At 38.3% G+C, this 26,148-nt stretch overlaps 2 protein-coding genes across 4 annotated transcripts; both read right to left on the bottom strand.

The window, feature by feature from the left end:
* Nucleotides 1-244: 244 nt before the first annotated feature.
* Nucleotides 245-5,404, bottom strand: adipor1a (adiponectin receptor 1a). Of its 2 annotated transcripts, none has more exons than XM_054616535.1 (8): nt 5,334-5,404; nt 3,495-3,710; nt 3,301-3,414; nt 2,504-2,675; nt 2,124-2,310; nt 1,336-1,523; nt 1,000-1,193; nt 245-641 (listed from the first exon to the last, which is right to left on the bottom strand). In XM_054616535.1, exons 2-8 carry the CDS (start codon nt 3,639-3,641, stop codon nt 513-515), a joined length of 1,131 nt encoding a protein of 376 aa, XP_054472510.1. In that variant the 5' UTR covers nt 3,642-3,710; nt 5,334-5,404; the 3' UTR covers nt 245-512. The 2 variants fall into 2 exon arrangements, with proteins under 2 accessions (XP_054472510.1, XP_054472511.1); XM_054616536.1 differs by having other exon boundaries at nt 3,495-3,680; nt 5,334-5,397.
* Nucleotides 5,405-6,838: 1,434 nt separating this feature from the next.
* On the bottom strand, nt 6,839-24,135 carry inavab (innate immunity activator b). Of its 2 annotated transcripts, XM_054617240.1 has the most exons (11): nt 23,903-24,135; nt 22,233-22,278; nt 17,301-17,414; nt 14,214-14,347; nt 12,504-12,626; nt 12,171-12,402; nt 11,967-12,020; nt 11,438-11,741; nt 10,513-10,644; nt 9,613-10,318; nt 6,839-8,649 (listed from the first exon to the last, which is right to left on the bottom strand). In XM_054617240.1, exons 3-11 carry the CDS (start codon nt 17,353-17,355, stop codon nt 8,557-8,559), a joined length of 1,833 nt encoding a protein of 610 aa, XP_054473215.1. In that variant the 5' UTR covers nt 17,356-17,414; nt 22,233-22,278; nt 23,903-24,135; the 3' UTR covers nt 6,839-8,556. The 2 variants fall into 2 exon arrangements, with proteins under 2 accessions (XP_054473215.1, XP_054473216.1); XM_054617241.1 differs by lacking the exon at nt 22,233-22,278.
* Nucleotides 24,136-26,148: the final 2,013 nt, after the last annotated feature.

The following is a 26,148-nucleotide window of genomic DNA, read 5'->3' as shown; positions in this document are numbered from 1 at the left end:
AGGAATGGTTTACAGTATGTGCCCTCTGCTACAGCACAAATAATACTCTCTGTGCCCTCTGTGCAATGGTAACAGCCTACAAAAAGATTGGGGAAATAGTGAGCTTCTAGGAAGTGACCTTCAGTTACAGGAATATATGATTTTGGTTAAAATCCCATTTTGACCTTACTTGAAAATGTAGAATTCAAGTTTAATAATTATTGTAGAAGTAGTGCCTGTTGAAGATTCCCTCTGTAGTTCAATGGCTAGTTAATGCTACTTTATTGGAGCAAAAAAGAGCCAAACAGAAAGACCACCAAAACCCAAACAAGATGTTAGCAAATCAGAAGTACAGAAGGAGCAATAAGTGACTATATTGAATTCCAGCAGCATTTTAAGTGATTGAGCATGTGTGCGTGTTTGTTTGTGTGTATATATGTGTGTGTGTGTGTGTGTGTGTGTGTGTGTGTGTGTTGTGTTGTGTTGTGTGTGGGACTATAAAGAAACATATGAGTAAGTCACAGTCAGGCCTCTCAGAGTAGAGTGTCATCTGTGCATCCACCCTCGAGACCATAGCGGAACTCCTGCAGGTTGGAAACCCCGTAGAAATGGACGAATGCCGCTGCCACAACCAGAACATGAAAAATCTGATGAGAGTGGAACTAGAAGGAGAGAAAGAGATGTTTATGTATTAGTTTCATTCCAAATCATTTGCCTGTTTGATAAAACAAAAACAAAAACACATCTATTGTCTACAGCTGTGCCTGAAACTGCTCATTTGTTTATCCGAAATATTCACATTTGTTGTCTGAGAAGCAAAGGTGAAGCACTGCATTGTATTCATCACGCAAAAATGTCATTAAACATGGTAGATTTCCCCCTCCATTACGGTGTTTGAATTTTTAAATAATTAGTATTCAATTTTGTTATTCGAAGGGGGAAACGAAACTGTTTGCGCTACTTATATGTGGCTTTCTTAAGTTCTGTTAAGTAAAGTTAGGTAACACATCAAATACTAACCCAGATGTCACACTTTCCAGGGAAATAGCGTTCAGGGATCCTGGCTGCATACAGACCAGCACCAGTGATATACATGGCACCCATCAGGTAGAACCAACCCATCTGGCCGACTGTGGTGGCCTTAACAAAGCCCTCCTCGATGGTGAAGTGCATGGTGGGAACAATGCCGCTCAGTCCAAGACCCATGAAGACACCTAAGAGAAGCATGGACTTCTGTTATTTTGTGTAATTCTTTGAAAATTTCAACATCCACAATACAATTATAACCCCAAAATCAAACATTACAGAGAAAACACTATATCTAAAAAGTGCATATTATCCTCGACTGGTTAGCACCTGCTCTTGTAGGTCTGTGACGAGGTGTAGAGAACCGGTCCCATTGGGCAACTATGATTGCTGCAATGCCGAGGACACATACAATGGTGAGGTAGATAAGTCGAGGCTGAGGAGAACAATAGAAGGAGTAGTACAGCCAGGGCACGAAGGAGCCCATGATCAGGAGGGCAATGCCCGAGTAGTCAAGCCTGAAGAGAGGGGGTGACAAAGAGACAACAGCTGGGTGTTTGCCTGGAAAATCAGCTTGTTGCAAGAAAGCTGTTGTTTTCTCATATTTATTAACACACGTTTTGTGTCTCAAAATGGCTGACAACTAAACTGCAGATTTTTGATTATTGGCCTTTTCACAGGAAAATCATTAATGGTTGTTAGGGTAATAGCGGGTATATTTCTAAGCATATCCCAATGTAGCATACAGTATGATGATTCATCCTAAATTAACTTGATGCTACAGCAGTCTGCAAGCTTAAATGCACTTATCTAGCAGCTGTAACTACAGATCAGTATGAAGCTTTCACCGTGCCACGAAGATCGCTAAAGCATAATGTTAGTTTTGCCTAAACTATGGAGCATTTAATCCTTAATAATGACTGTGGGTGTATCGCCCATTAAGTGTCCTGAACTCTAGTAGTAGCACGGTGAAACATATGAAGCCCATAATTTAGGAAACTGTCTTTTCCACGAACAGTAAATCTAAAATAGTCAAATATTTTGACGGAGACAAATGGTTCCTTTAATACATACAAGGTCAGTATGTGAAAACAGTGTCTGACAGTGTGATGCCTTACTTGGAGAAGGTGCGAGACACTTTCTCAGAGTGGCAGTAGACTGTATGAAAAAGCCAGGAGAAGCTGAGGCAGAGCACAGCTCCCAGGAAGAACATCCCAAACACCACTTTCTCTTGCAGCGGGGCCATAAAATACATGTTGGGCCGCAGCATGGTTAACGTGCCCAGGCAAATGAATAAGATCAGCCCTGAGGGGGAAAAAAATAGGCCAGTTTTACTGAGAGTTGACAAGAGAAGAGACCAGAGAAACACAGAATTATCCAGCTCAAAGATTTGTTAATAAACTAGCATTTCTGGTTGTAAACAAGATTATAATCTGTTGCAAAAACTTTTGATCGTTACAATTTTAGGAATGTTATGTAAGGTGTTTTTCTTTTTCACCTAACAAGTGAGTCCAGATGTTTCCTGTCTCAGTGTGAATTCTGAAGATGCTCCCAAAGCAGGCCCGGAAGGAGGGCATAGGGGGCCGATGTCCATGCAGAAGGTAATCGTTGTCCTTTAGCCACTCTGGCAGGACATGGAAAGGGATGACCCTCCAGCGCCCCTCCCAAACCTGAAAAGTAAGAATTGCTTTCACTCACGGACGCATAAATTTACAACTACCATATAGCTCTCACACTGAAAGCCTGCGAGGCTGATGCAGAAACTAATATTTTGATTTCAATTAGTTCACATAGAGTTAAAATATCTTAAGCGCCGATAATCTTTATTAAAATGCAAGTTAAATAGACACAACATATTTTATGTTGAAAGTTCCACAATAATTTCATGTTGGTGTTTCTGTTCACCCAGATCTGCACCTGTATGTCCATGAACTTCACTGCTAAACTACAATATACCACTACACTTGGTATACACCTCCGAGGCGAACAGGGTGTTGAGTTTCAGCTCATGTAACATCGGCAATGCAATATTTATGCTTGGTGCCAAATCGTGTGATGTCATAGGATCTTTATTCTCCTTATTTTGACAACAACAAACATTTAACAATCACAATAAACTTTGTAAAACTGTGCTAAATACATTTATACCTGTAGTAACTATATCTATAATTGACAATTATTGGATAACAAGTGCTGACCTGTTCACACCAACCTCAAACACTTTTGAATGGCAGTTTATCTGAACTGGTACTTATACAAAGTTTTGAGTAAATTAAACTGAGAAGACATTTTTACCTTGTGTACAAACTCCTCCATCTTCTCCATGGCGTGGTGAGCCTGAAGTGGTAAGGTTAGGACCTCTCCCACCTCATCATCTTCCTCTTCCTCCTCAGCAAGCATTGCGGCTCCCTTTAAAGAGATGCAAAGAGAACATTGAAGCGACTGAGCCATATCAACTTTTCTCTGGGAATTTTGTGAAACAGCCTTACCTCTGAAAGGACGCCTTTAGATGCTGACTGCCGCCCCCCTCCCTCCTCCAGCAGCGGCCCCAGCTCCATCAGCTCAACATCTGGGGCACGGCAGTCCTCAGAGATCCGGCAGTCTGCATCACTTGCAGACCCGTTTCGGCCTGACATAGGGAGACTGCCTGATAACCCACTCACAGCCTCTGTATTCTGCTTCAGAAGGTACAGTTCAGTTTCCTCCTGAGCAACCAGAATCACAATTAGCTTGACTGGCTAAGTATGTTGACATATACAAGAAAGAGGACAAATTTACAGGAGGATACAAAAATAGACAGAGCTAAACAAAGACAATAAGCTACAAAAGGATAAGCAAACATAAACATAATCGCATAAAGGCAAAAGGTGGAAAACAACCGTATCCATATGCAGGTCAGATTCTTACTATGTAGCCTTTATACAAGGTTGTGTGCAAAAATGCATTTCCATAAAAAAAACAGCTGGACTAGGTTTTGTATAGAGTATAAGTGGATATGCGCGTTATATATGTGGCTGATATATTATTACCAAGTAATAGAGAAAATGTAATTATTGCTATTGTTCCAATGATGGAATTTTCAGATGATAATTACGTCAAATAATGTGAAGCCTGTTTACAATTGCTGCAGACAACCTGCCATGAGTATTTTTTAAAAGGTCATTTTTTAATCATGTTTTTTTCTATAACCTATAAATGCTTGTCAATAAGGTCTGATTTAAGTGGCTAATTATTTAATAAACATGTTAAAAAAATAAACTCAAGCTTTAGGGGGTTATATTGATAGACACAATTTAAAAACAATTAAATCTAGTTTCTACTGTATGAATAATGAAGGCCCTCTAACCTAGCTATCAAAAAAAGGGCTGAATTGTTTTTATCTTAATTTGTCTGCAATTGCAAGATTAAATTATTTGGTAATGAATTGGTGTCGGCCACAATAAATAGGTCAGACTTGACAATAACATATTGCATCACTGCTAATAGGTTGGAGATCTGCATATGTAACAGGATACAGTAAATGCACACTAGTACAGTCTGCACAGCCTAAACCAAAACAATGAAACAATATGATTTACGTTAGTGCTCAATGGGAATATGACACTGTAATGCATAGTACAGCAAGGTTATTAAGCAACGCAGGGTTACTGCGGATCGATAATCAAGCTTTAGTAGTGTTATCTAACCTAACTCCTGATATAACAGGCTGGTGATGAATCTGGCTCTCATGTGAAACCTGTTACATCGATCAGACGTTCACAACAGGAGAACAAAGGAGCAGCTTAGATCTGTGTCACCAGCCAGAAAAAGCATCTGTCGAAAATCACATTAGTGTCAATATCCCAGATGTGAGACACAACACCAGCATGTGAAGCAGGGGTGAAGAACAAGAACAACGTTTAACCGAGTTCCTGCTGCGCGTCGCTGCAGATTAGCACCGCGTCAGACGGAACATGGAGCACAAAACGTAAACAACCGCAGCACAGCGACGACCGAACCTACAGCCAGCAGCTCTGCAAACCCGGGTCCAGAGCCAGGACCTGGATGTAGACTGGATTAGAAATGTCTGCTACGTTTTCAGGTTAGCAGGTCGCGGATCGCTCATGTACCGTGTAGCTAGCGATACCTTGTAGCTAGCGATACCTTGTAGCTAGCGATACCTTGTAGCTAGCGATACCTTGTAGCTAACCAGCTAGCAGGCGACGCTGGTTTGAGGACTAAGCAGCTAGCAGCGAGGTGAAACCGTCAGAGTACAACGTTATCTGAATAACTTCACCCTGCTGCTCTATTATCTGCAATGGCGAATTGATTAAATAGACTTAAGTTACCTGACAAGGTAGCGTTCAAACCAGGAAGGTGAATTACTTATCAATGCGCGAAACACAATCCTTTCCGGAAGTAGAGAGCGCTTCCGTTCACCCGATCCACAGAGTTATATTTCAAAATAAAAGCATACATTCACAAGTAGAAAAACAAGTATCGTCAGATGCTTTGATGAGCAAAGCCTTAAATGCATGCATTCACAGTTGAAGAGTTTCATATGTATTATACAGTACCAGTCAACAGTTTGGACACAACTTATTATTATTATTATTATTATTATTTATTATTATTATTATTATTATTATTATTATTGATTATTAGTGTTATTACACAGACACAGACAATAAATACACATTTATTGATCCCCAATACACAGACAATAAATACACATACTATACAACTACACAGACAATAAATACACATACTATACAACTACACAGACAATAAATACATACTATACAACTACACAGACAATAAATACACATACTATACAACTACACAGACAATAAATACACATACTATACAACTACACAGACAATAAATACACATACTATACAACTACACAGACAATAAATACACATACTATACAACTACACAGACAATAAATACACATACTATACAACTACACAGACAATAAATACACATACTATACAACTACACAGACAATAAATACACATACTATACAACTACACAGACAATAAATACACATACTATACAACTACACAGACAATAAATACACATACTATACAACAAAATAAAGATAGAACAGGAATAAAAATGTACATGTATATCCACATGGGGGGGGTCTGGTCAGCATGTTGACAGACTGTGGTCTCCGCTGTTGTTATACAGTCTGATCTGAAACTTATCTAAAATATAAAACATATTCTGGTTTGTTGAGCATTTGTTTGTTTACCACATAATTCCATATGTGTTCCTTCATAGTTTGGATGTCTTCAATATTAATCTATAATGTAGAAAAAATAAATTAAAAAAATAAAGAAAACCATTGAATGAGAAGGTGTGTCCAAACTTTGACTGGTACTGTACATACAATAAATCTATCCCAGGACACATCACAAAGTGTTTTTTTCTATTAAGAAAGTATTTAAAACCATATCAAAAGTCTATTTAATATATTTCAGAAACAGGAGGCATCTTATGATGTTGTTTTATACATCAGATGTATTTGACATGCTGTGACCAGAAATATTGGACGTTAACCTTCTGTACAGTGACTATTTTAGGGATATAATTCACAATCAATTAAGCAGAGAATGACAAAAACATACATAGTTGGATAAAAGCCTGTGACAGCAAGCCAGCATGCAAAATACCAGGACCCTGAACCTGAAGCAGCTAAATGGAATTGTATCATTGCCATCTTTCATTTTTATTATTTACACCTGTGCTTTTCCTACTGTGACATGTCAAAAATGTGTTTCGTGAAGAATAAAACACGTAGGAAGGAGTAAATGAATCTCAACACTATGCAAACATTACTCTTTATTTTCTTCCACAGGTTTAACATTTTCACAGATTTATGAACAGCAACATTACACTTTATTATTAAGTCCACTTAAACTAATTTAACTGATAAATAAAAAAGAGGCACACAAGGTAACATGATTGTGGTCTTTTATATACAACAAGTCAGTCTCTACTGCTGCTGTTTTTTGCAAACTCAGGTCCATGTCTTCGTTTATTTCAAGCCTGACTTTCCATGGGTCCAATGATGCACATCACAATAAATAAACGCATAAATAGATCAATGAAAGACCAGTCTGTGCTTTGCTCTCATTCTCAAATGATCTACCATCAAAAGCTTGTATAATTGGGGACTTGATTGTGAATCACATATTAATCGTGTTTCGAATACAGTTCAAATCATTGTTGAAATTGTACGGGTTCTAACAACAAGAATTGTGTCTAGTCACAAACACTGATAAAGATTCTGTTAAAGCTCAGGACTTATAAATCTCAAGTGAACACATTTATAGCTGCCAAGCATCAAGACTCTGCTTTTGTTAAATTTACTATGTTGTAACGCATGTGAGTAAATTAATATCTAGTTTCGACTAGTTGTTTAAGTCCATTAGTAATTCAAGTTAGCTGGCAGAGCCGCAGACACACAAAAATGTAAAAACAAGGCAAATTAGCCTCCAAAAGTACATGAGGACAAAACTGTGATCTTAAATTCAAGCAGCTCAAGTTCATTAACATGGTGACACAATCAAGGCACAATTATACACAAAATGTAGTTAACAAAGGATATGTTAGTCATTTACATTATCTCACAAGGAATTGATGTCCTTAATACAGCTGGTGAAAAGGAGCACTGTATTCTCCATTTACTAAACTGCTAAAAGTAAACTTCTGTGTCTCGAGCACATCCTCACAGAAATGCGCAATAATGGCAGTGTTTTTGGCTACAGATAGCCACATTTAATGGAGTACTATGTTGTATTTTTAAGAACCTTAAAGCAGTGTACTTGAGGGCTTTACATGTGGCTATTCTGAAATAAATCATAATTCATCTGAGATTAACTTCAACAATGACCTCAGTTTAAGTAACATATGAAAAATTATTTTAAAAACTTTCACATTTCTCACAATCTGACTACGATGTGCACTTTTGTTGAACATTTCTGTGTTTGAACTACTGCCAATTTGCTTTTAATTGCCATTTCATTTATGATCGCTTTGCATATAATAATAACCCTGTAATTAAAGATACAGAAACTCTGAAGATGAAATTAGTTTTTTGAGACAGTGAATGTTACATTTTGAGCTGGCAGCAGATTTACAGTCACAGGTTAAAACAGCCCTCACTAACATTTAACAAGCACTCAGTCAATGCTCAATTTGTAACGGTAAGTACAAAACAACATACAGAAAGTCGACAAATACAACAGGTTCACTTAACAGCTGTGCTTCAAATTTCAGTACATCTGTTCTGCTGTAACTGGCAGAGAGATGTACAACTTTACAGTAACTATGGTGTCCGTAGTTATTGTTGTATTAAATTGCATTATATTGAAAGATGTCCCAGTTTTTTTAATTCTCCCTCTATATGCCCCAATACAGGTAAACATGAGTCATGTTTCTGGGGATAAACAGTTAACTCGACTTGAATATCTGACAACTTCACTTTGGTTAGTTGGGAATGAATGCAGTTGCAGCTTCTGAGTTCACAATGTTCAGTTTGCGGTCCAAGTTGGCCTTGATTTACACTTGACTTACAAAGTGAGAGCCATCATCTACAACCCAGTGCCCTTGAGTGTCATCTGCAGCTCGTTGAAGAGCCCTTCTTTGGATAACCTGAAAGTTAGCAAAAGAAAATAGAAACAATACTTTTAGTATTTGCAATTTCCTGCAGCAATAAAGACTGATGTTTTGGTGTATAATTTGTCTTCTGTAGCATTATGAGTGTGTAATTCATATTCTGCTTTGACTTCTAACTGTTTAGGTCTAAATTCCACATGACTTATACTAAAAGTTAGTGAATAACAACTACCAGCACAACTTTTCACTTATACTGGTATATTCAGCTGTTTGCCATTATTGTATTGTCATATTTGTTTGTTGTAACAAACAACCAACACATTTCTGGATCATCCAGTTGACTAACAGATATTTATTTTTTATCTGAACGATGTTCAGAAATCAGCTGCATATCCTTAATATATACTTCAAATATGAAATGTTCTGTTCAGACATACTAAAACTAGTTAAAAACACCTGATATACACATGGAAAAAACTTTATTCTAACAACAAAGTCCATTTGCATGGCAGAAATCTCCTCTACAATATCTTGAGACAACATAAATGTAAATTAGCTGAGTTTTTCTACTACTGTCTTAAGCTGAGCAGACATGTAAAGTTGTTGCTTCAATGTTACTTTTGTATTAAATATGTTCCTGTGTTTCAGGGCCTATATTTAAACGATTATTACAAAAAAAAAAAAAAAAAAAAAAATCTATCAAGAAACCCCCAAAATCAGGCTTCTGCTCAAACAGGCCAATTTCCAAAATATTACTAAATACAAGACGTATTTTCTTTTCCAGCCACTCTGGTATCTAAAAGCTGTGATTTCAACGTATTATTCATTCATTAAAAAGTCAAACACAATGTGAAAATGTGATAAGAAGATAGATAAGAAAATAACTTCCTGCCCTTAACTACTAATTAAATATGACAATTAGTAACTTAACGCCACTGGTTGCAGTAATTTTGGCTGACAAACTGTAAGACATGTATCAAAATACTCTTGTCTGCTTACCTGTTCATGGTAATTCTGATTTTGGTGGAAGGTCGCCTCCCGAGTGGAGATGTTTTTAACTCTGACTGCTCCCTGTCTGTCAAGAGAGCGAGATCTCGGGGATTTGAGCTGACTGCGCCAGTGCCATGACTTAAGCTGTTCATTCACTACTTGTGGTGGGAGGCCATTGGAGCGGTAGTGTGGATGGTCCCATTGAACCGGGGAGGGGGGGATTCTGATATCAGGGGGTAAAGGCCTCTGGGCTCTCTGGTGGGGCACCACAGCCTCTTTATAGTAATACTCATATCTGTTGGAAGGACAGGGAGCCTGCTGGGCGGAGTAGCCCCGCGCCAAATCCAGATCATTTTGGTAGACCATTTCTTCATTGTAATAGGACTTGTGAAAGCTGGAGCCGGACTGGAGCCTGGGATTAAGGTAATAGCCAGTGCGTGGGTGGGCTTGTGGTCCATAGCTGCCAACTGGGCCAGGATGCGGTAGTGCAGACTGATATTGTTTGGGCAAATCACAGGGCAACTCATGACATGGTGAGCTGTTGTAAGATGTAAATGAGTGTTCAGAGTTGCTATCCTCAGAGTTAACGTGGTTTCCATAGTTCACCGCGGGGAGAAGAGTCTCTGGTAAAGTTATTGCATATTCTGTCAGTCGCCTCCTTGGACCTCTGGTGCGACCACGGTTCTTTTCAAATGAAGATTCAGGGTTGGATATTCTGTGTGAACACCAAGAGGATTAGTATGGCCACTGAGTGAAGTAACTAACCTTTACATGTACATCATACAGTCAAACAAAGAAAACAACAAGTGGAAAGGTCAATAATATCAATGCAATTTTAAGTTATTCAGAGGTTCACTGAAGTTGTGCTGCGGACATGCAGTACTGTAGATGTTTTTGAGGTGCAGCTACCTGAGGGAGAGTTGTCTGTGTACTCGCATCTCTGGTGTGGAAGGCATGCTGTTCGACTGAGAGCGGCTCAGCCTCAGATGGGAAGCAAAGCAAGCCTCCAACGGTGGCAACAATTCACTTTTGGCTGGACTGCTAAACACACAAAATGGCATCACAAGAAATACGTTAAATTTTTGTTTCTCAGTTTGTGTTTTTATGCATCAAAAAAACCTTAATGACTTAGGAAAATACCCGGGCTTTGTTCATGATAACAGATGGCTGAAACACCAATTCTTAAAAAAAAAACTCAATGAATCAAGCTGAGCATAAAAGGTTTGTAACATTTTCCATAAATTGCTATATTGGCTCTGATACTGTGGCATTAAGACAAATATGAATAGACACTATCAAAAGTTGGAGTTTTTATTACAGCAATCAACTACTGGACATAACCTGAATGCTCCCTCTGCTTCAATGTGTCATTATGAATCAGTAGGATTTATTGTTCTGTATTCTTGCCATTTGCTGTTGTATCAGCAGAACAAAGGCAGATGGCAGTGTTACACATTCATGAACATCACTGGCATCTACTTTGCAATACAATGCAAGAATAAGAGGGTTTGCACCCAACACGATATAGATAGATGAGCTTTTGTCCAGAATTATTGGAAAATATGTTTACTAAAATTCTTGAAAAGGTGTTTTTTTTAAAGGCAGAATTGGAGCATTAAGTATTAATTGCAATCAAATATTTTTCCCCCAGCATTTCCAAAGAATCCAACCAGGACTATTTCACTGTCAAGCTTGCTAAAGTTACTAGTAGCCACAAAATCTTCATTTCACTCAGCTTACTACAATCCAAGTGACACAAACTACACATTGGTTTTCCCCCAATGCTAAAAAGTTGATGAACAGGAAAGGAGACATGATGGATGATTTGAATTACCTCGTCTTGCTGGAGGAGCGAGACTTCCTGCTCTTCTGGTAAGGTTGGTCGAGACTTGACTCTGTCCACGGGGAGTGCTGGATGGGAGGAAGGTCACATACGGGGCTTGAGTTTAAACTCAGCATAGAGTCTAGACTCGGATGGGGAGACTGGCTTGGGGTCACCAGCAGGGTCTGTGGAGCCACAGATGGAGACATGTAGGGGCCGTCGACGAAGGACTGTGAGGACACAGGAGGCTGAGGAGGATCGGTCTCTCCGGGGTCGGGGAGTCCAGAGGACAGCTGTGATGACTGACTTGTCACCTCTAGGGAAAAAATAGAAATTATGTAGTATCTTAATGTATTCTTTGAGGAAGCATCTTTTATTAGGAGAAATCATGAGCACTTAAAGTATTGATGATACATTTTCACTGGACTCTGCTCACATTCCCACATGTTTTATGGTTAACTGTTGTTCTACAGCTTTCAAACTACATGAAGTTGGCCTTGCTCCTACTCTCATCAACACTAGATTTTAAGCTAAATCTTACCTTCATCTTGTACAACAGAATCAGACAGAGAGCTGTCATCAGATGCACCCAGATCTGAAAATCAGAAAAAGACACTTTGGTTCACATGTGAAGTATCAGATGACACATTTCTGTTTAATTAATGATTAAGTTATGAAGTGGCATAACATCCTCGCACAGTTGATTATATGAAAGGTTTGATGGCAAACTATCTTCTAGTCTCACCGTGTTGTGCAATATTAAAAGCAGGGAGTGGTGATGATCGACCGTGCTCCAGTCGTAGCTGAAAAGCCGTCTCCTGCAGCCGTTTCAGTTTTTTCTCCTCCCTCTTGCACTGCTGTAACCGGCTCTTTTTAACAGCCTTACTCATGTGATCCTCCTCGCAGAGCTTGCGCGCTGCCTCATATATCTTCATCTGAAGCGCCAACTCAGCATCCACTATACTCAGTTTCGAATCCTGTAAAACGGCGCAGGGACAAGACAGAGACAACGTTGTGTGACTCTTGAAACATTTCATGTCTTTGCAGTTTACATATTACTTTAAAATGCTGTTTATACCTCTGCTCCTCGAGGGAAGCTTTGTTCGTCCAGTTTAAACGCAGCTCCAATACGTCTACGAATCTGCGGAGGCTTCTCTCCCGGCAGCAGAGGGTAATCATCTGGGAGCCGGCCTGTCAACTCCTAAACCACACAGACAATATCAGAAATCCAAATGTCCACAAAGCAACATTTGAACGTGACTAAGATTTAGATAATCATTATTGGTAATCAAAATAAAGGCCTTTTTCAAACGCTAATAAATCCTTTCAGTTCAGTTATTTAAATAAAGACACACATCTCTTTAGAGTTTATTTAACCATGTCCGTGGGAGTTTAGAAATCATGTAGTATCACATTCTGCTCTTTACATGTTCAGGCAAATAGGTTCAAGGAATCTGTTGCACAATTCTGTATTTCTAGAGATTTCCTTACACAACACATTCTCCCTGTGTCGAGCATCCTTGTCCAAACAAAACGCAGATCAGATCACGGTAACTGATTTCATTAAAGAAGAGTCAAAAAAATAGTTAGTTTGAGTCACTCCTAACCAGCCAGCTTTGCAGACAGACGAACACGTAAGCACGGCCAATGAGCTTACTTGTTCTTTTCTCACTAAGAGAAGGGAGAGGCATCATGTCTCTTGTTAGTTCACCTGAGCATGTCCCAACAGGAGTGCCCAGCCCCAGTGTCAACACGAAAGAATGATCAGTCCTGGGATTTTACCCGGGAGCACCAAAGCGTGGCAGAAAAACACCTAGAAGGGTATGTGTCCAGTTTCAAAATGATTCAGTGTGACCGTTTTTAGTTTTTCGTCAATTTGATAATTCCCAGTGCAGAGAGATAAAGAAAATACAGAAAATAAAGGGATGACGTGACAAAAGTCTCATGCTGGATTTATGTCCATTCTGTCATGGGAACAGTGAAATTGCTTTGGCAAACTTAACCGCCATATATTTAAAAAAATCTCATTGCAGCCACTTTGCGTGGTCTAACGTCACAAGACAATGTGTCTGAAAAGAAAGGGATGATGTTTGTATTCTGCTCTGCGGCCGAAATAACAAGCAATGTCAGTACATTACATTACATTACAGTCATTTAGCAGACGCTTTTAACTTACAGGAAGTGTATTCAACATAGGTATTCAAGAGAACTACTAGTCACGAACAGGAGGAAAGATTCAAAGCCCTTTTGTTTCCCCTCAGTGGACTGAGACTGCAGATAACCACTGTGACATTATAGCAATTTTGAAGCTAATGCAGTAAAACATCAAAAGTCATTAATTTGTTGTGTTTTACGAACCACTGAAATTCAAAATCTGCTGGCAAAACCCCCCCCAAAAAATACTAAGAACTCAAAGCACAAGTGAAGAAACGAAAAACATTTTCTAATTCATCCACATTAGTGCAGACAGTGCTGAATACAGGTAACTTTGTTAACATGCAGTAAAATGCGTCATCAAACCTCCTGCACTAAACTACTCCACCTATTTATTCTTTTATAAAAGTTAAATGAATCACATGCAATATGGCAAGCACACATTGTAACATCTGGCCTCATTAAGTAACAAATATTTTGAGTTTTGTCTTTAGTACATTTAAAAACCTTTAAGATTTGAATGAGCTTAAATCATCATGATTATGTTACTCTTTTGTTCTGTGACACATTTTCAATGTAAATGTATAATGCAATTGTGTTTTTGAACTGTTGGCCTGTTGTAAACTTTACTTACAGCTTCTCGTATGCAGAGTTTCTTCAACTCCAGTAGGCAGAGCTCCAGACGGTCTTGGAGAGCCTGGTGTTTGAGTTTCATGGCCCGTGTGTGCGTAGTCACATCCTTCATATGTGTCATTGGGCTGTCAGAGCCTGCGTAATGCAAAAGGAAAGAAGCATATGAATTTAGCTGAGATTAATAAACGGTTAGTCCTTTTCTATTAAGTACTCCACATTTGGGACCTTAAGTAAGAGGAAATCAAAGTTAGAAATGAAAAAGTAAAGACCAAACTTAAAGGATTGGACCATTTCATTCCAAAGACTACTTACTTTCAAGATCCTTTAATCTATGAATGTATAGTGTGTATATATATATCAGATATAACTGATCGATTATTTTACCAAATATTTGGATATAAATACATTTACCAGTACAAGTACAAAGTTGCCAGTTTAATGGGTACACCTTGTGAATCGAATGTAAATCCAATACAGAAGCCAAACAGTGAATGCTCCCTTCTGTGATTCTACTCTGTGGTCATTTCGGTTTTAGTTTGATTGAATTGATTTGTATGACACTGAAAGGAGTTTTAGTATTAATTAGTATTAATTGGCAACTCCGTTAACACATGTGCATAGTGTGTGTGACATATTTTAAACCACAATGAAAACAAAGTAAATCACACACGCAGGAGAAAGGGAGAGAAGTCTACAGACATTTTAAACTTGACAACATTGCCAACAAAATAACTTAAACTTAACTAAAAGCTAAGAATGTCAGTGATCAAACTCTCTACTATTCCATGTCCTTCATGTTGATGGTGATCATTGCTTCAGTCTGTTCTAATCCAATTTCAATATATATATATATATATTTTCTACTTTCTTTCCTGTTACCTTGTTATTGTTCTGGCATGCTCATACTATGCTGCCCTTAGCATCATGATACTGCTTCAGATTAACTCTCCAGGCCACTAAGGACAACACAATGGCTACACTCAAAACAACGTACCTTTTGTTTTTATCGTTGTTTTCTTTAGTGGCATGCAGATTGACTGGCAGGTTCTTCATTTCCATAAACAATGTGCAAGTGTTGGACTGGTGCTGTCTGTAGCCTTGGTGACTAATGACATTAAGGTTAGTCTCAGGGCTGTGGGAGTGGCTTCAGGCTAAATGCATTGAGCACCACATACCTTCAGAGATTATTAACAGAATCCCTGCAGGTACTGACAAACATCTGAGGTGCGACAGGAAAGAAGTGTGACAGCACCACAATAGGGCAAATAATTCCTCTTCCTAGAATGACAATCCCCCTATTCTTAGTGGATCGACACTTTTTCTTTGTATAGGGTAGACATCACATGGTTCAATTAAGGGTCAAGGAATGTCAGAAGGGCCAGAACTAATGGGCGTAGCAACAACAAGACGGGAATAATGTAGACGCCCAAATTTTGTGACTCCCTTTAATGAGGCTGACTGTGGCAACCTCCAATATATATATTGACTTACAAAATAATAAGAGCAACATATTCACTCAAGTTGCACCTGGTAAAACGATTAATCATTTGGTCAATTAAATGTCAGAAAAAGGTGAAAAACGCCAAAATGAAATACTTAAACAGCTTGTTTTGTCATCAACGCCTGTTTAAAGATCTTAGGAAGTACAACTCCGTATGTGAAGTTGTTTAAAGTTAAAAAAGGTGAGATTACCCGACCTCTGTGTCCTGCTCCGCATCTCTGCTTGAGACTGGCGGCTCAAGGCTACATTAGCTGCCAGTAGCATAACAAACCAAAATCTCATAAAAATGCTGTTGGTCAAGTTGCATTGTGGGTAATGTAAATGCCAGGTTTTCCCCAGAAAGAAGAATGAATGGAATAAAAAAAGACAATATCTGATTTGATCCTTTTTTTTTCGCTAAACTATCCATCGGGATACACAATGTTACAGTTCAATGCTAAATCGGTGGAATGCTCTTTTAATCTGGATTATTTGCATCATTCATGTTGTGTCAGATTCAGCGACAAATCTAACAACGGACCAAATGCATTTCTGTCCCTGACAGAGCTTCACATGTCAACCTGTTTTCTTTAAGTAGATGACTTGCTCTTGTTTTCAACTGGCTGGAATTAGTATCTAAATAATTACATTTGGTGTGTGTTAAAGCGGGGAGTTGATAAGACTGTTTATAATTGTATTGAGATCTCTGTTGCCAAGAGAATTATAGCAGTAGTTGTTAACTCATTTTAATCTGCACAACTGCATTATTCTCTGAAACAAAGTCATAATGCTAAATTTGTTGAAGCACAAGCGATTCAATAATGATCTTGGACTAAAAAGAGGTCAACAGTGTCAGGAGAAGATTCATTTTACAATCTGGGTTTCAATTTAACAGCGGTGAAGTATCGATTGATTAGGTTAAAGTACATTGTGTCTTTGGTAGAAAGAGATCAACATAATCAGTTAGTTTTTTTTTTGTCTTCTGTTTGATGTCTTTTGAAAGCTGAGCTGATGCTGTGATAAGATTAGCACGAGCTGGTCTAAGGTGTGTACTCGGTTTCAACATTGATTTGGGCTTCCAGCAAGCGCCTAATGGCTGAAAGAACTTGATGCTTTGCTTTTTTAATAATGTGATATTTAAATCAAGGGTGCAGGTGTCACACAATGTTTCCAGTATTAATTATTGTCTGAAAAGTCAGAGAATTTAAATCCTTTTTCACTAATTAACACAATTCAATACAGATGCCCAGTGTTCCTCAGATACATTTGGGCAACCAACCAGAGACAATCTGCAGTCCAGTTTGTTTTTGCTTATTTCAGGTCTTATGATGTTCTTGATATAGATTTTAGGAACCAAGATTGGATGCAGTCAAACACCAAGCCTTGATGAAGTGAACTGCACTGATCATAAATAAGCACATGTGTACTTCTACTGTTATAACCTGAGACTAAATTACTGGAGCAACAGCTGATGATCAAATGTAGTTGTTATGTTACAGTGTATACTACCTGGGGATACTTGAGAGCCTGAAAAAAACTGCATCAACGTGCTTTCCTCGGTTTTAAATATTTAAAAAATGCTATAAGTGGTGCATTAAAATGTTTTACCTGAATGAAGGATGATGCCGCTGTCAGTGTCACTGTTCTCTCCGTTGCCCTCCATGTCAGTGGATCGACCAGTTGCTATTCTCTTCAGTGGGTGACGTCAACGCTCACCATGTCCTGTAATGTATTATTTCAGCATTTCAGTTTAAGCATCCATCACAATTTTCAGGGTTTTTCAAGTCTACATCAACCTGAATATCATAAAAGTCAGGAATCCTTTCTGGCATGATCTTAAAAATGTTCAAACTTCTGAACGGCTGTAATATTATGGTTAAGACAAGAGATAAACTCTATCATGAAAAACTAAAATTTTACTGAGAAAACAATTTTACATTGCACACTGCTTTTCTGGTATTTATTGAAGAGAGTATTGTCTTTTCCAAAGCTTCAAATGTAAAGGCAGAACAGATTCAAACTATAACATTGACCTGAGTATAAAATGGGATTAAAAACAACTACTACCATGTTGTGTTTCTCCTCTCTCCTTATTTAGCTTTCATAAATAATCAGCTACACCGCTTCATTTTTTGAAACACTGTAAAAGCTAAATGGATTGTTTAAGTTCAGCGTCGCTATGTACATGTGCAACACAAGCTGCACATAGGGCACAAAGAGCTGACAGAAAAAAAGGTCTACCATTTTGGTCTCAATCTGGACCTCTGTGATTAGTCAAAATCTATAACCAAATCTAGAGCCAAACAGATTAACACTAGCTTTCTAAAGACCGAACATTACTTAATCTTGTGACCGGGTGATTGAGTGATTCAGGTGTGACACCTTCTTGACCGTACAGTCAGGTGTAGTCATAGTCTCCCAAAGCATGAGTAGTACACACGCAAGTAGCCAAGTCTAGGGCGTGTGACTGTTTATTAGTCTCTGATGTCATATGATCGCCATTATCTCATTCCTTCAGATAAGAGGCTCAGGATGCATGAGCCATATATGCGGCTGGTGTCAAATAATAACTGTGAAACTCGTTGGTTTAATTATTACCCAAGAGATTACAGGAATGTGTTGCTGGTTGCATACCAAAGCCACATCAGGGGTAGGAAGCTTCCCAGCATCACTGTTTTTAGGAATAGTGACTGCTGTTGCAGTCAAGAGCAACATGCAAGTGTTGTTTCTTTTACATGTTGCTCCATCCTCTTGGGGATCCATATTATCCTTAACATGACATGAACATGACACATTCTCCATCAGCTCACATGATTGTGACTGGATCTTCACTCCTTAAAATTACAGATAATTGGCTGGGCGGTGTTTGCTAAATTAAGGCTGAACAGCTGATGTACAGCAAACTTAAATGGCAACACAACCTACAGTGCTGAATTGGTGCTGTTTCAGTTTGAAATATAAATGTTAACATATGCTACGTTTCGCTAAAAATACTAAAATCTTCGTTATCCACTGATACTTTAAAAAAACAAAAACTAAACATTACTACAAAAACAAAACTACTGAGATTTTCACCACAAGGAAGGAGGATCACATAGCTGATCAACTTGATAACAGCAAAAATCTAAAAGGCACGGAAATAAAAACTCTAGGAATGCAACTACTGATCATTTTCATTATAAATCAACAAAAAAGTAGGAATAAATATTATTTTTTAGACTTCTATAGAAGTTCACACAATTAAGTTATTTAATTTATCAATAAAGACAAAGACATGCTGTACTTTAAAAGCTGGGGTGTCCAGTCAGACTTCGTGGAGAGTTTTGAGATATCAAATTTCTCCTCACCAGCTCAATGTGTGCTAATCACTGAAATCCCCTGAAAAACCAGCAGAGTCTCATCCTTCCAACGGATGGAGTGAACTGAAACTACTTAAGTAGTATGATGTACTGTAGAAGTGCAGTATCTTGCCTTCAAAACAGAGTAAAATATATTTTTATCTAAGTCAAACATTTCTGTTGTGCGTTATATTACCAAAGTGGCCATTTCTTTGGGAAATCAACGACACACATACAGATAAGAAACGCTAACTGGAGGGATGCCTTTAAGTAGAGTGTCAGTGTTAGTACCACAGAAAAAACAATCACACCAGTGTCATAGTTTGTAAAAGCATGAATATCTCTATATGAAATATTAACCCAACAATACTACTAACACAATGACAGCTATTCCACATAAATCCTAATTAATTCCCCCAGAGGACAATAGACAAATTAAGTACATGAAAGACTGTCAATTAGACCACATAATAAAATATCTACTTACTTTGTGTGAATCTTAGAAAAACTGTCAAAATCAAATGAGTGAAAACTTTCTCTCAGAATTCCCAACTTCAATGGAAATGCACAAAACCTGAGCTGTGTAGAGTCTGGACAGGAATGAGAGACTCGCCCACTTAGAAAGCGCTGCCTGGTGAAGAGGAGTGGCCTCATACTGAGGGCTGAACACTTGAGTCAGTGTCAAATAACTCAGCGCTCCTGTCTGAGCTTGAAACTGTGTCAACAACAATGACAAAGACACAGAGATTACACTTCACTTCACCCTCTTATCAGCGTCCTAATAGACGGGTGGTGGCAACCTCACTGAAACGTGTGTCCCTTTACGAAGGCACTATTAGTATAAAAGGTAGACACAGAATGGCAAAGATAGGGGGCCCCCTATGAACAAATGAGAAACAGCAATTTACTATAATGTCATTGTTAAAGCTGGAGCGTTTTGTCCATTAATTAATTGGTTGATTGTCACAATTAAAAAAACAAAATTAACTGGTTTCATCTTATCAAATATGAAGATTTCTTGCTTTTCTATATGTTGAATGATAGCAAATTGAATATTTTTGTGATATTATTTTTTTCTCTTCAGGTTTAACATTTTATGGACCAAACAATTCATTGATTAATTGACAAAGTATTCCACAGATTATTTTCAGTGTATTCATAAATAACCAACAGCAGGGTCTTGTTCAACTGTTTAACTTTGTACATATTTCTGTGTTCAGGTTTGTTGGACAACATTGTAATAGATGATTCTATGACTTGATAACTGACTGTTGATGACTCTGACTCTTCACCTCCTCAGGTTTTCTTACAACAAACTGTGTCAGTGTCATATACATCAAATATCAAATATCTGGTCAATGCATTTCTACTGCCATCTCCTGGATGTTCAAAGGGCAAGTACAGCTTATAAATCTACTTTCTTAGATTTGCAAATAGCCTTCTTAACTTCACCACTTCTCTTCTTACTTCCAGGCTACCAATGCAGAGGCTCTTTTGTGGCCTGGCATTCCTGCTCTGACTAAAAAGAGGGAAACGCATGGTGGTGGTGGGATAGTACTCATGATTTACAGGGACCAGGAGGCAGCACCTGCTCTCTACATGCATGGCTCACATTCATTCGGAATCTCAATATTCATTTTGGCTTTCCAGGAATGTTGGTGCTCAGACACGCTGAGCAAAGGTCCAGCAATTCCCAGACACTCAAGAATCAGATCTCAAATGACATGGCACCGAGGAAGCAGCGGCCACAGTTACAAAGCGGCAGATATTTGGTTCAGTGACTTGTATGGTTAATAGAATATAAGAGCAGCGGCATGCCTGTGGAAACAGGCAGCATACCAAATGTGATAATCTAAAATCAGATAAAGGGGAAGTGAAGTCATGCAAATGAATAATAATCTCTTCTGTTCATGGGAAACTACTGTTAAGAGGTTATACAAACACTAATAACAATATAATTGTATTTGTGAAACTTTAGAGCTGGCAGGAATTCAGTTTCATCCCAATGTTCCTCTTTCAATAATGTAATTACAACAGCTGTGCAGTTTAGTCCATCGTGCTTGATGTGAAGACTAGTTAAACATCTCCCCACAACACTACTGTATAACACAGACACTCATCATTTGATGAAAGTAGCCAGTTGGTGGATGTCATGGGTAGTTTATATAAACCAGAGGTCCCCACCGGACAGAGAGATAGCTTCCTGTAGGCAACACAGCAGCTGGCAAAACAAATTCTTTACATATTCTTGAGTCCTTTTATATGTGTACGGCTAGACTACTGCTGCCAGTGTGTTGAGCCATCAGCTGCCAGGGATCACCCATTTTCCCCTCAGTATTTTGCAGCTTGGCTCTTCCACCAACTGCTAATTTCACTGTAATGACACTTAAATCAAGGTAGTGTCATAGAAAAGTTCAATAAAGTTCCACTAATGCACCACAACTCCTAAAACTTTGAAAAGGCAAACAAAGCAACTCTTGGAGCTGCTGGGTTCCTCCCCCACTCTCTCTGCCTCAGGCCAGCTTTGAGTTTTATGTTGCCTAAAGGCTCTAATTGACTATAATAAAGATGTGAAAAAATGCCGCATGTATCTTAAAGTAGCAAGCATGTAGAAGCGGTGTGTCTGATGTGGATAAGTGAATTAGAAGTTTGTGCACCACCATGTAAATCAAGATCTATTCTAAACTTTGGCCAAGCCCTAGACGGTGGCTGATAGGGAACAAGCTTAAACACACCAACACCTTTACACAGAGAAAAGCTGCGTGCATCTCATTTCTCCAAAGTTTAAATCTGACATATTGGGTATCTCTGTAAACTTTTACGCTTCCCACTAGAATTTAAAATAAACTGATATGGGCTTTAATAAAGTTTGGGTGCACAGCTTGAGTTTGTAATGACTGTCCCACCAGCAGGTCACTGAGGTTTAAGGGGTTAAGCCACCTCTGTCCTCTTGCCTCCTGGTCAATGCTCAGGAATGTGAAGCGAGTGCAAATGTTTCAATGCACAGCAATCACAAACTAACTTATTTGTCTGCGCCGTAAAACACTTTTAAAGAGATTGAAGTAAAACAATATGAGCATGTTTCCAATATGTCTCCTATGAACCATTTTGTACATTATGCATCAACTTCATTAGGTAACTATCAAACTGCTGTGATGTAATAAGACTGAGCATGCAATACAGCATCGTATACCCCACTTACTTCACTGTCATGATTCCTCTCAGTTTCTTTTAAATGCTGTGCGTTTCTGTTGAAAGAGGATGTATTTCATTTATAACTTCTCTGCTGTTCAGTGCAGTCAGAAAACGTAATACTGTTCAAACTATGTCTCCCTTTTACACAGAATTAACACAGTCATCAAAAGATGAAGGAAGAAAGAATGAAAGATGGAGATAAACTCAGGGTCCTACAATACTTTCATGTTTAAGTTAAATGTCCTGGGGAAATGTTTAATGGCTAAAACCTAACAATAAGACCATAATAGATATATACGCATGAAATGTGGGTTACATCTGAATACTGTAATTCAATTCAATTCAATTCAGTTTATTTTGTATAGCCCAGAATCACAAATTACAAATGTGCCTCAGAGGGCTTTACAATCTGTACACATGTTACATCCTCTGTCCTTACACCCTCACATCCTCTGTCCTTACACCCTCATCCTCTGTCCTTACATCCTCTGTCCACCCTCACATCCTCTGTCCTTACACCCTCACATCCTCTGTCCTTACACCCTCACATCCTCTGTCCTTACATCCTCTGTCCTTACACCCTACACCCTGTCCTTACACCCTCACATCCTCTGTCCTTAGACCCTCACATCCTCTGTCCTTACACCCTCACATCCTCTGTCCTTACATCCTCTGTCCACATCCTCTGTCCTTACACCCTCACATCCTCTGTCCTTACACCCTCACATCCTCTGTCCTTACACCCTCACATCCTCTGTCCTTACACATCCTCTGTCCTTCACCCTCATCCTCTGTCCTTACACCCTCACATCCTCTGTCCTTACCCTCACATCCTCTGTCCTTACACCCTCACATCCTCTGTCCTCTGTCCTTACATCCTCTGTCCTTCACATCCTCTGTCCATCCTCTGTCCTTACACCCTCACATCCTCTGTCCTTAGACCCTCACATCCTAGACCCTCATCCTCTGTCCTTACACCCTCACATCCTCTGTCCTTAGACCCTCACATCCTCTGTCCTTCCCTCACATTCACAGGAAAAACTCCCCTAATAAACCCCTTTAACAGGGAGAAAAAAGGAAGAAACCTCTGGGAGAACGACAGAGGAGGGATCCTTCTCCCAGGATGGACAGAATGCAATAGATGTCATGTGTACAATGAGCAGCAGCATAACAGAGATACAACACATTCAATGTATATGACATAAATGATTCATATAATAAGACTACTTATAATAACAGCAGCAATTATTACAGTAGAATTATAATTATGAAATAGGGATAGTAATAGTAATGTGACTAATAATAATAATGGAAGTAAGTGTACATTCATAAAATCAAATAGTACAACAAGCTTAAGAGTTGAACTAAGTGTCAAGTTATGTTAAAGAAAACTCTCTGGAATAAAAACATAAACATAGATCCATCTGTGGCATCTACTGATCCATCTTAAAAAGGATTATCTTATCTTATCTTATCTTATCTTATCTTATCTTATCTTATAGAGACCTCACAGAGCTGCTGGGCCTCGGCTGAGGAGAGTTTGTCAAAGTTTAGAAACATTTAATCATTCGCTCCCAAATAGCATTTCTTATTTTAAAAACAACAAGGAGTCCTCTGGCTCATTACATAACGTGTATGAACACACATGTTGTAAACATAGAACGTGTGTTGTCTTACCTCAGCACCGTTAGCTGTTAGCTTGCTAGCATCGTGTCTCATCTGCATCCATACAAACTGTCCCAGACCTGAGCTGGAAGTTTACTTCTATTCACACTGACAAAGGAGCAGAGACGACCAACACTGGTCCTCAAGGTCTCCGTGTCTAGAAGGCTGGATACAGAATAACACAAACATCAAACATAATGATGAACTCCTTAAACACAACTTTAGTTGGAGAAGCTGCTTCAGGAGTAAAGTAAAGTAAAACAATGCTGTGCTGCCTTCAGGTGCGGTCGGAAACGCGACCAACACAACAACATCACGTTTTTACCATGGTAACCGCGTCTCCGACACCCGGCGTATTAAAAGCCATGTGTATCAAGTAAGGTTATCAAGATCAATAACACTACGTTAAAAATGTTAAAACGAGTCAGTATGTTTGTTAAATCAATTCATGAATGTATCAATGAAGGATCGATCGTTTTTTGTGTTTTCCCACTCTGTTAAGAGTGCCGACGATTTGTTGGTTGATTGCCGAAATAAAACGATAGCCACTTTTTTTCAAACAATCCCTCGATAGGTAAAGTGGCTATTATTGCATTTAGTGTCCATTTAAAGTGCTTCACGTTGTATTTACCACTATAGTCTTAGAAATTACGAGCTTGAAATGGGCTTGTGAACGCCGCATGGTCATCTCTTCTTCGCTGCTGGCATTAACCCGCGTTTCATGGTTATTCAGCGGATTTGACGTAAAAAACACTTATTTATCTGATATGTCCACAGTTATTTATTTTATACTACTACAACGCGTGTTGAAACCACTTAAATGAGCATTATCTTGTTTGTGTTTGAGCCACTAGAGGGCGCCAGAGTGCTGCACAGCCTGAAGCCTGTAAACACGTGATCAGTGTTCAGGGCCCAACACTACATCCTGTGTTTTATGAGACTAAACAACTCTTCTTTTTTATGTTTTATTTCTATTACTTGCCTTTACTGAAAAGTATTTCGATGCTGCATTATTGTCTAGGCTGATGTTGTCTCAAACCCACTAATCAGCAGGTAAATAAAATGAAAGATTGAACAAAAATAATGAAAACCACTGTAGATTCAACACTTTGACTAAATACATTCTAAATAATATGATTGAAGTGTAGCTTTCTATTACTTGCCCACTACAATGACAATGGATAGAACAGTATAATCTGACCACAGAAGGTAAGACTTCTTAGATTTCAAACTGAGATGATATTCTTTTGTTAGCACAATAATCATAAATCAATTACAAGAAGCAGTCTGATTAGAAATATAGATATAGGCTAATGGATATTTGCTTTACAGACTCACTTTTTCACAGTGTCTGACAATCTAATGACCTTAGCCATTCACTCATCCAGTGGTTCACTGTAAAACAGACCTGATATAGTAATTTACCCAAACATTAGTTTAAAAACCTAGAGGTTCATTATTAAAGATAAATAACTCATATCTGCTGTTCATTACAAACCATCAACATGAAGCCTATCACTAATGGACACTCTTGCTGTCACAATCAACATTTTTATTTTTTTTATTTTTTTTATTTGTATTCTTATTTTTTATTTTATTCTATTTTTATTTTTATTTTATTGTATAATATGTGTATTAATTATCTGTTTCTGTGTAGTTGAGCTGCTGCAACACTTGAATTTCCCCCATGGGGATCAATAAAGGAATATAATGACAAATCTAATAAGCAATGTTGGCTAAATGTGTCTTTGAACACGGAAAAGAATGAAACTGAGTCAGCTTTTCCTACCTTTTTAACTTTATACCTTTTTATCTTGGACTATTTTGAATTAATGATAAAAGTTTTTCTTCTGGTTTGTCAACACATATTTTTTGCTGTTAAAACTTATTAAATTGTTTGCATTTTATATAATTTTAGTCCAAATTGTTCCTCTTATAGCTCTTTCAGGGATTTTATATACTTAACAGTATTGATTAAATATATTGTCAGACATTATTCAGAGAAATTCAGATAAAATATTTTTTAAAGCACTGAATTTGAATGTTCATTTCGGAACTTAAAATGCATTGAACTGCCCTGATTTACAACTGCGTTGTTGTATAATATGTGAAACTGTTCAAATTTAAACACATAAACATATCTCATTTTAAATATCCTTCAAGTTCTGATTAACGGAGGATCAAGTCCTCATTTAAAGATAAACAATCTTATTATTAGTACTTCCTTTCCTCTCGTCAGAAACAACAACATTAAACCG

Source organism: Anoplopoma fimbria, chromosome 17 (assembly GCF_027596085.1).
Source record: "Anoplopoma fimbria isolate UVic2021 breed Golden Eagle Sablefish chromosome 17, Afim_UVic_2022, whole genome shotgun sequence".
NCBI classification, from domain to species: domain Eukaryota; kingdom Metazoa; phylum Chordata; class Actinopteri; order Perciformes; family Anoplopomatidae; genus Anoplopoma; species Anoplopoma fimbria.
This window is presented reverse-complemented; position numbering and strand designations above follow the sequence as displayed.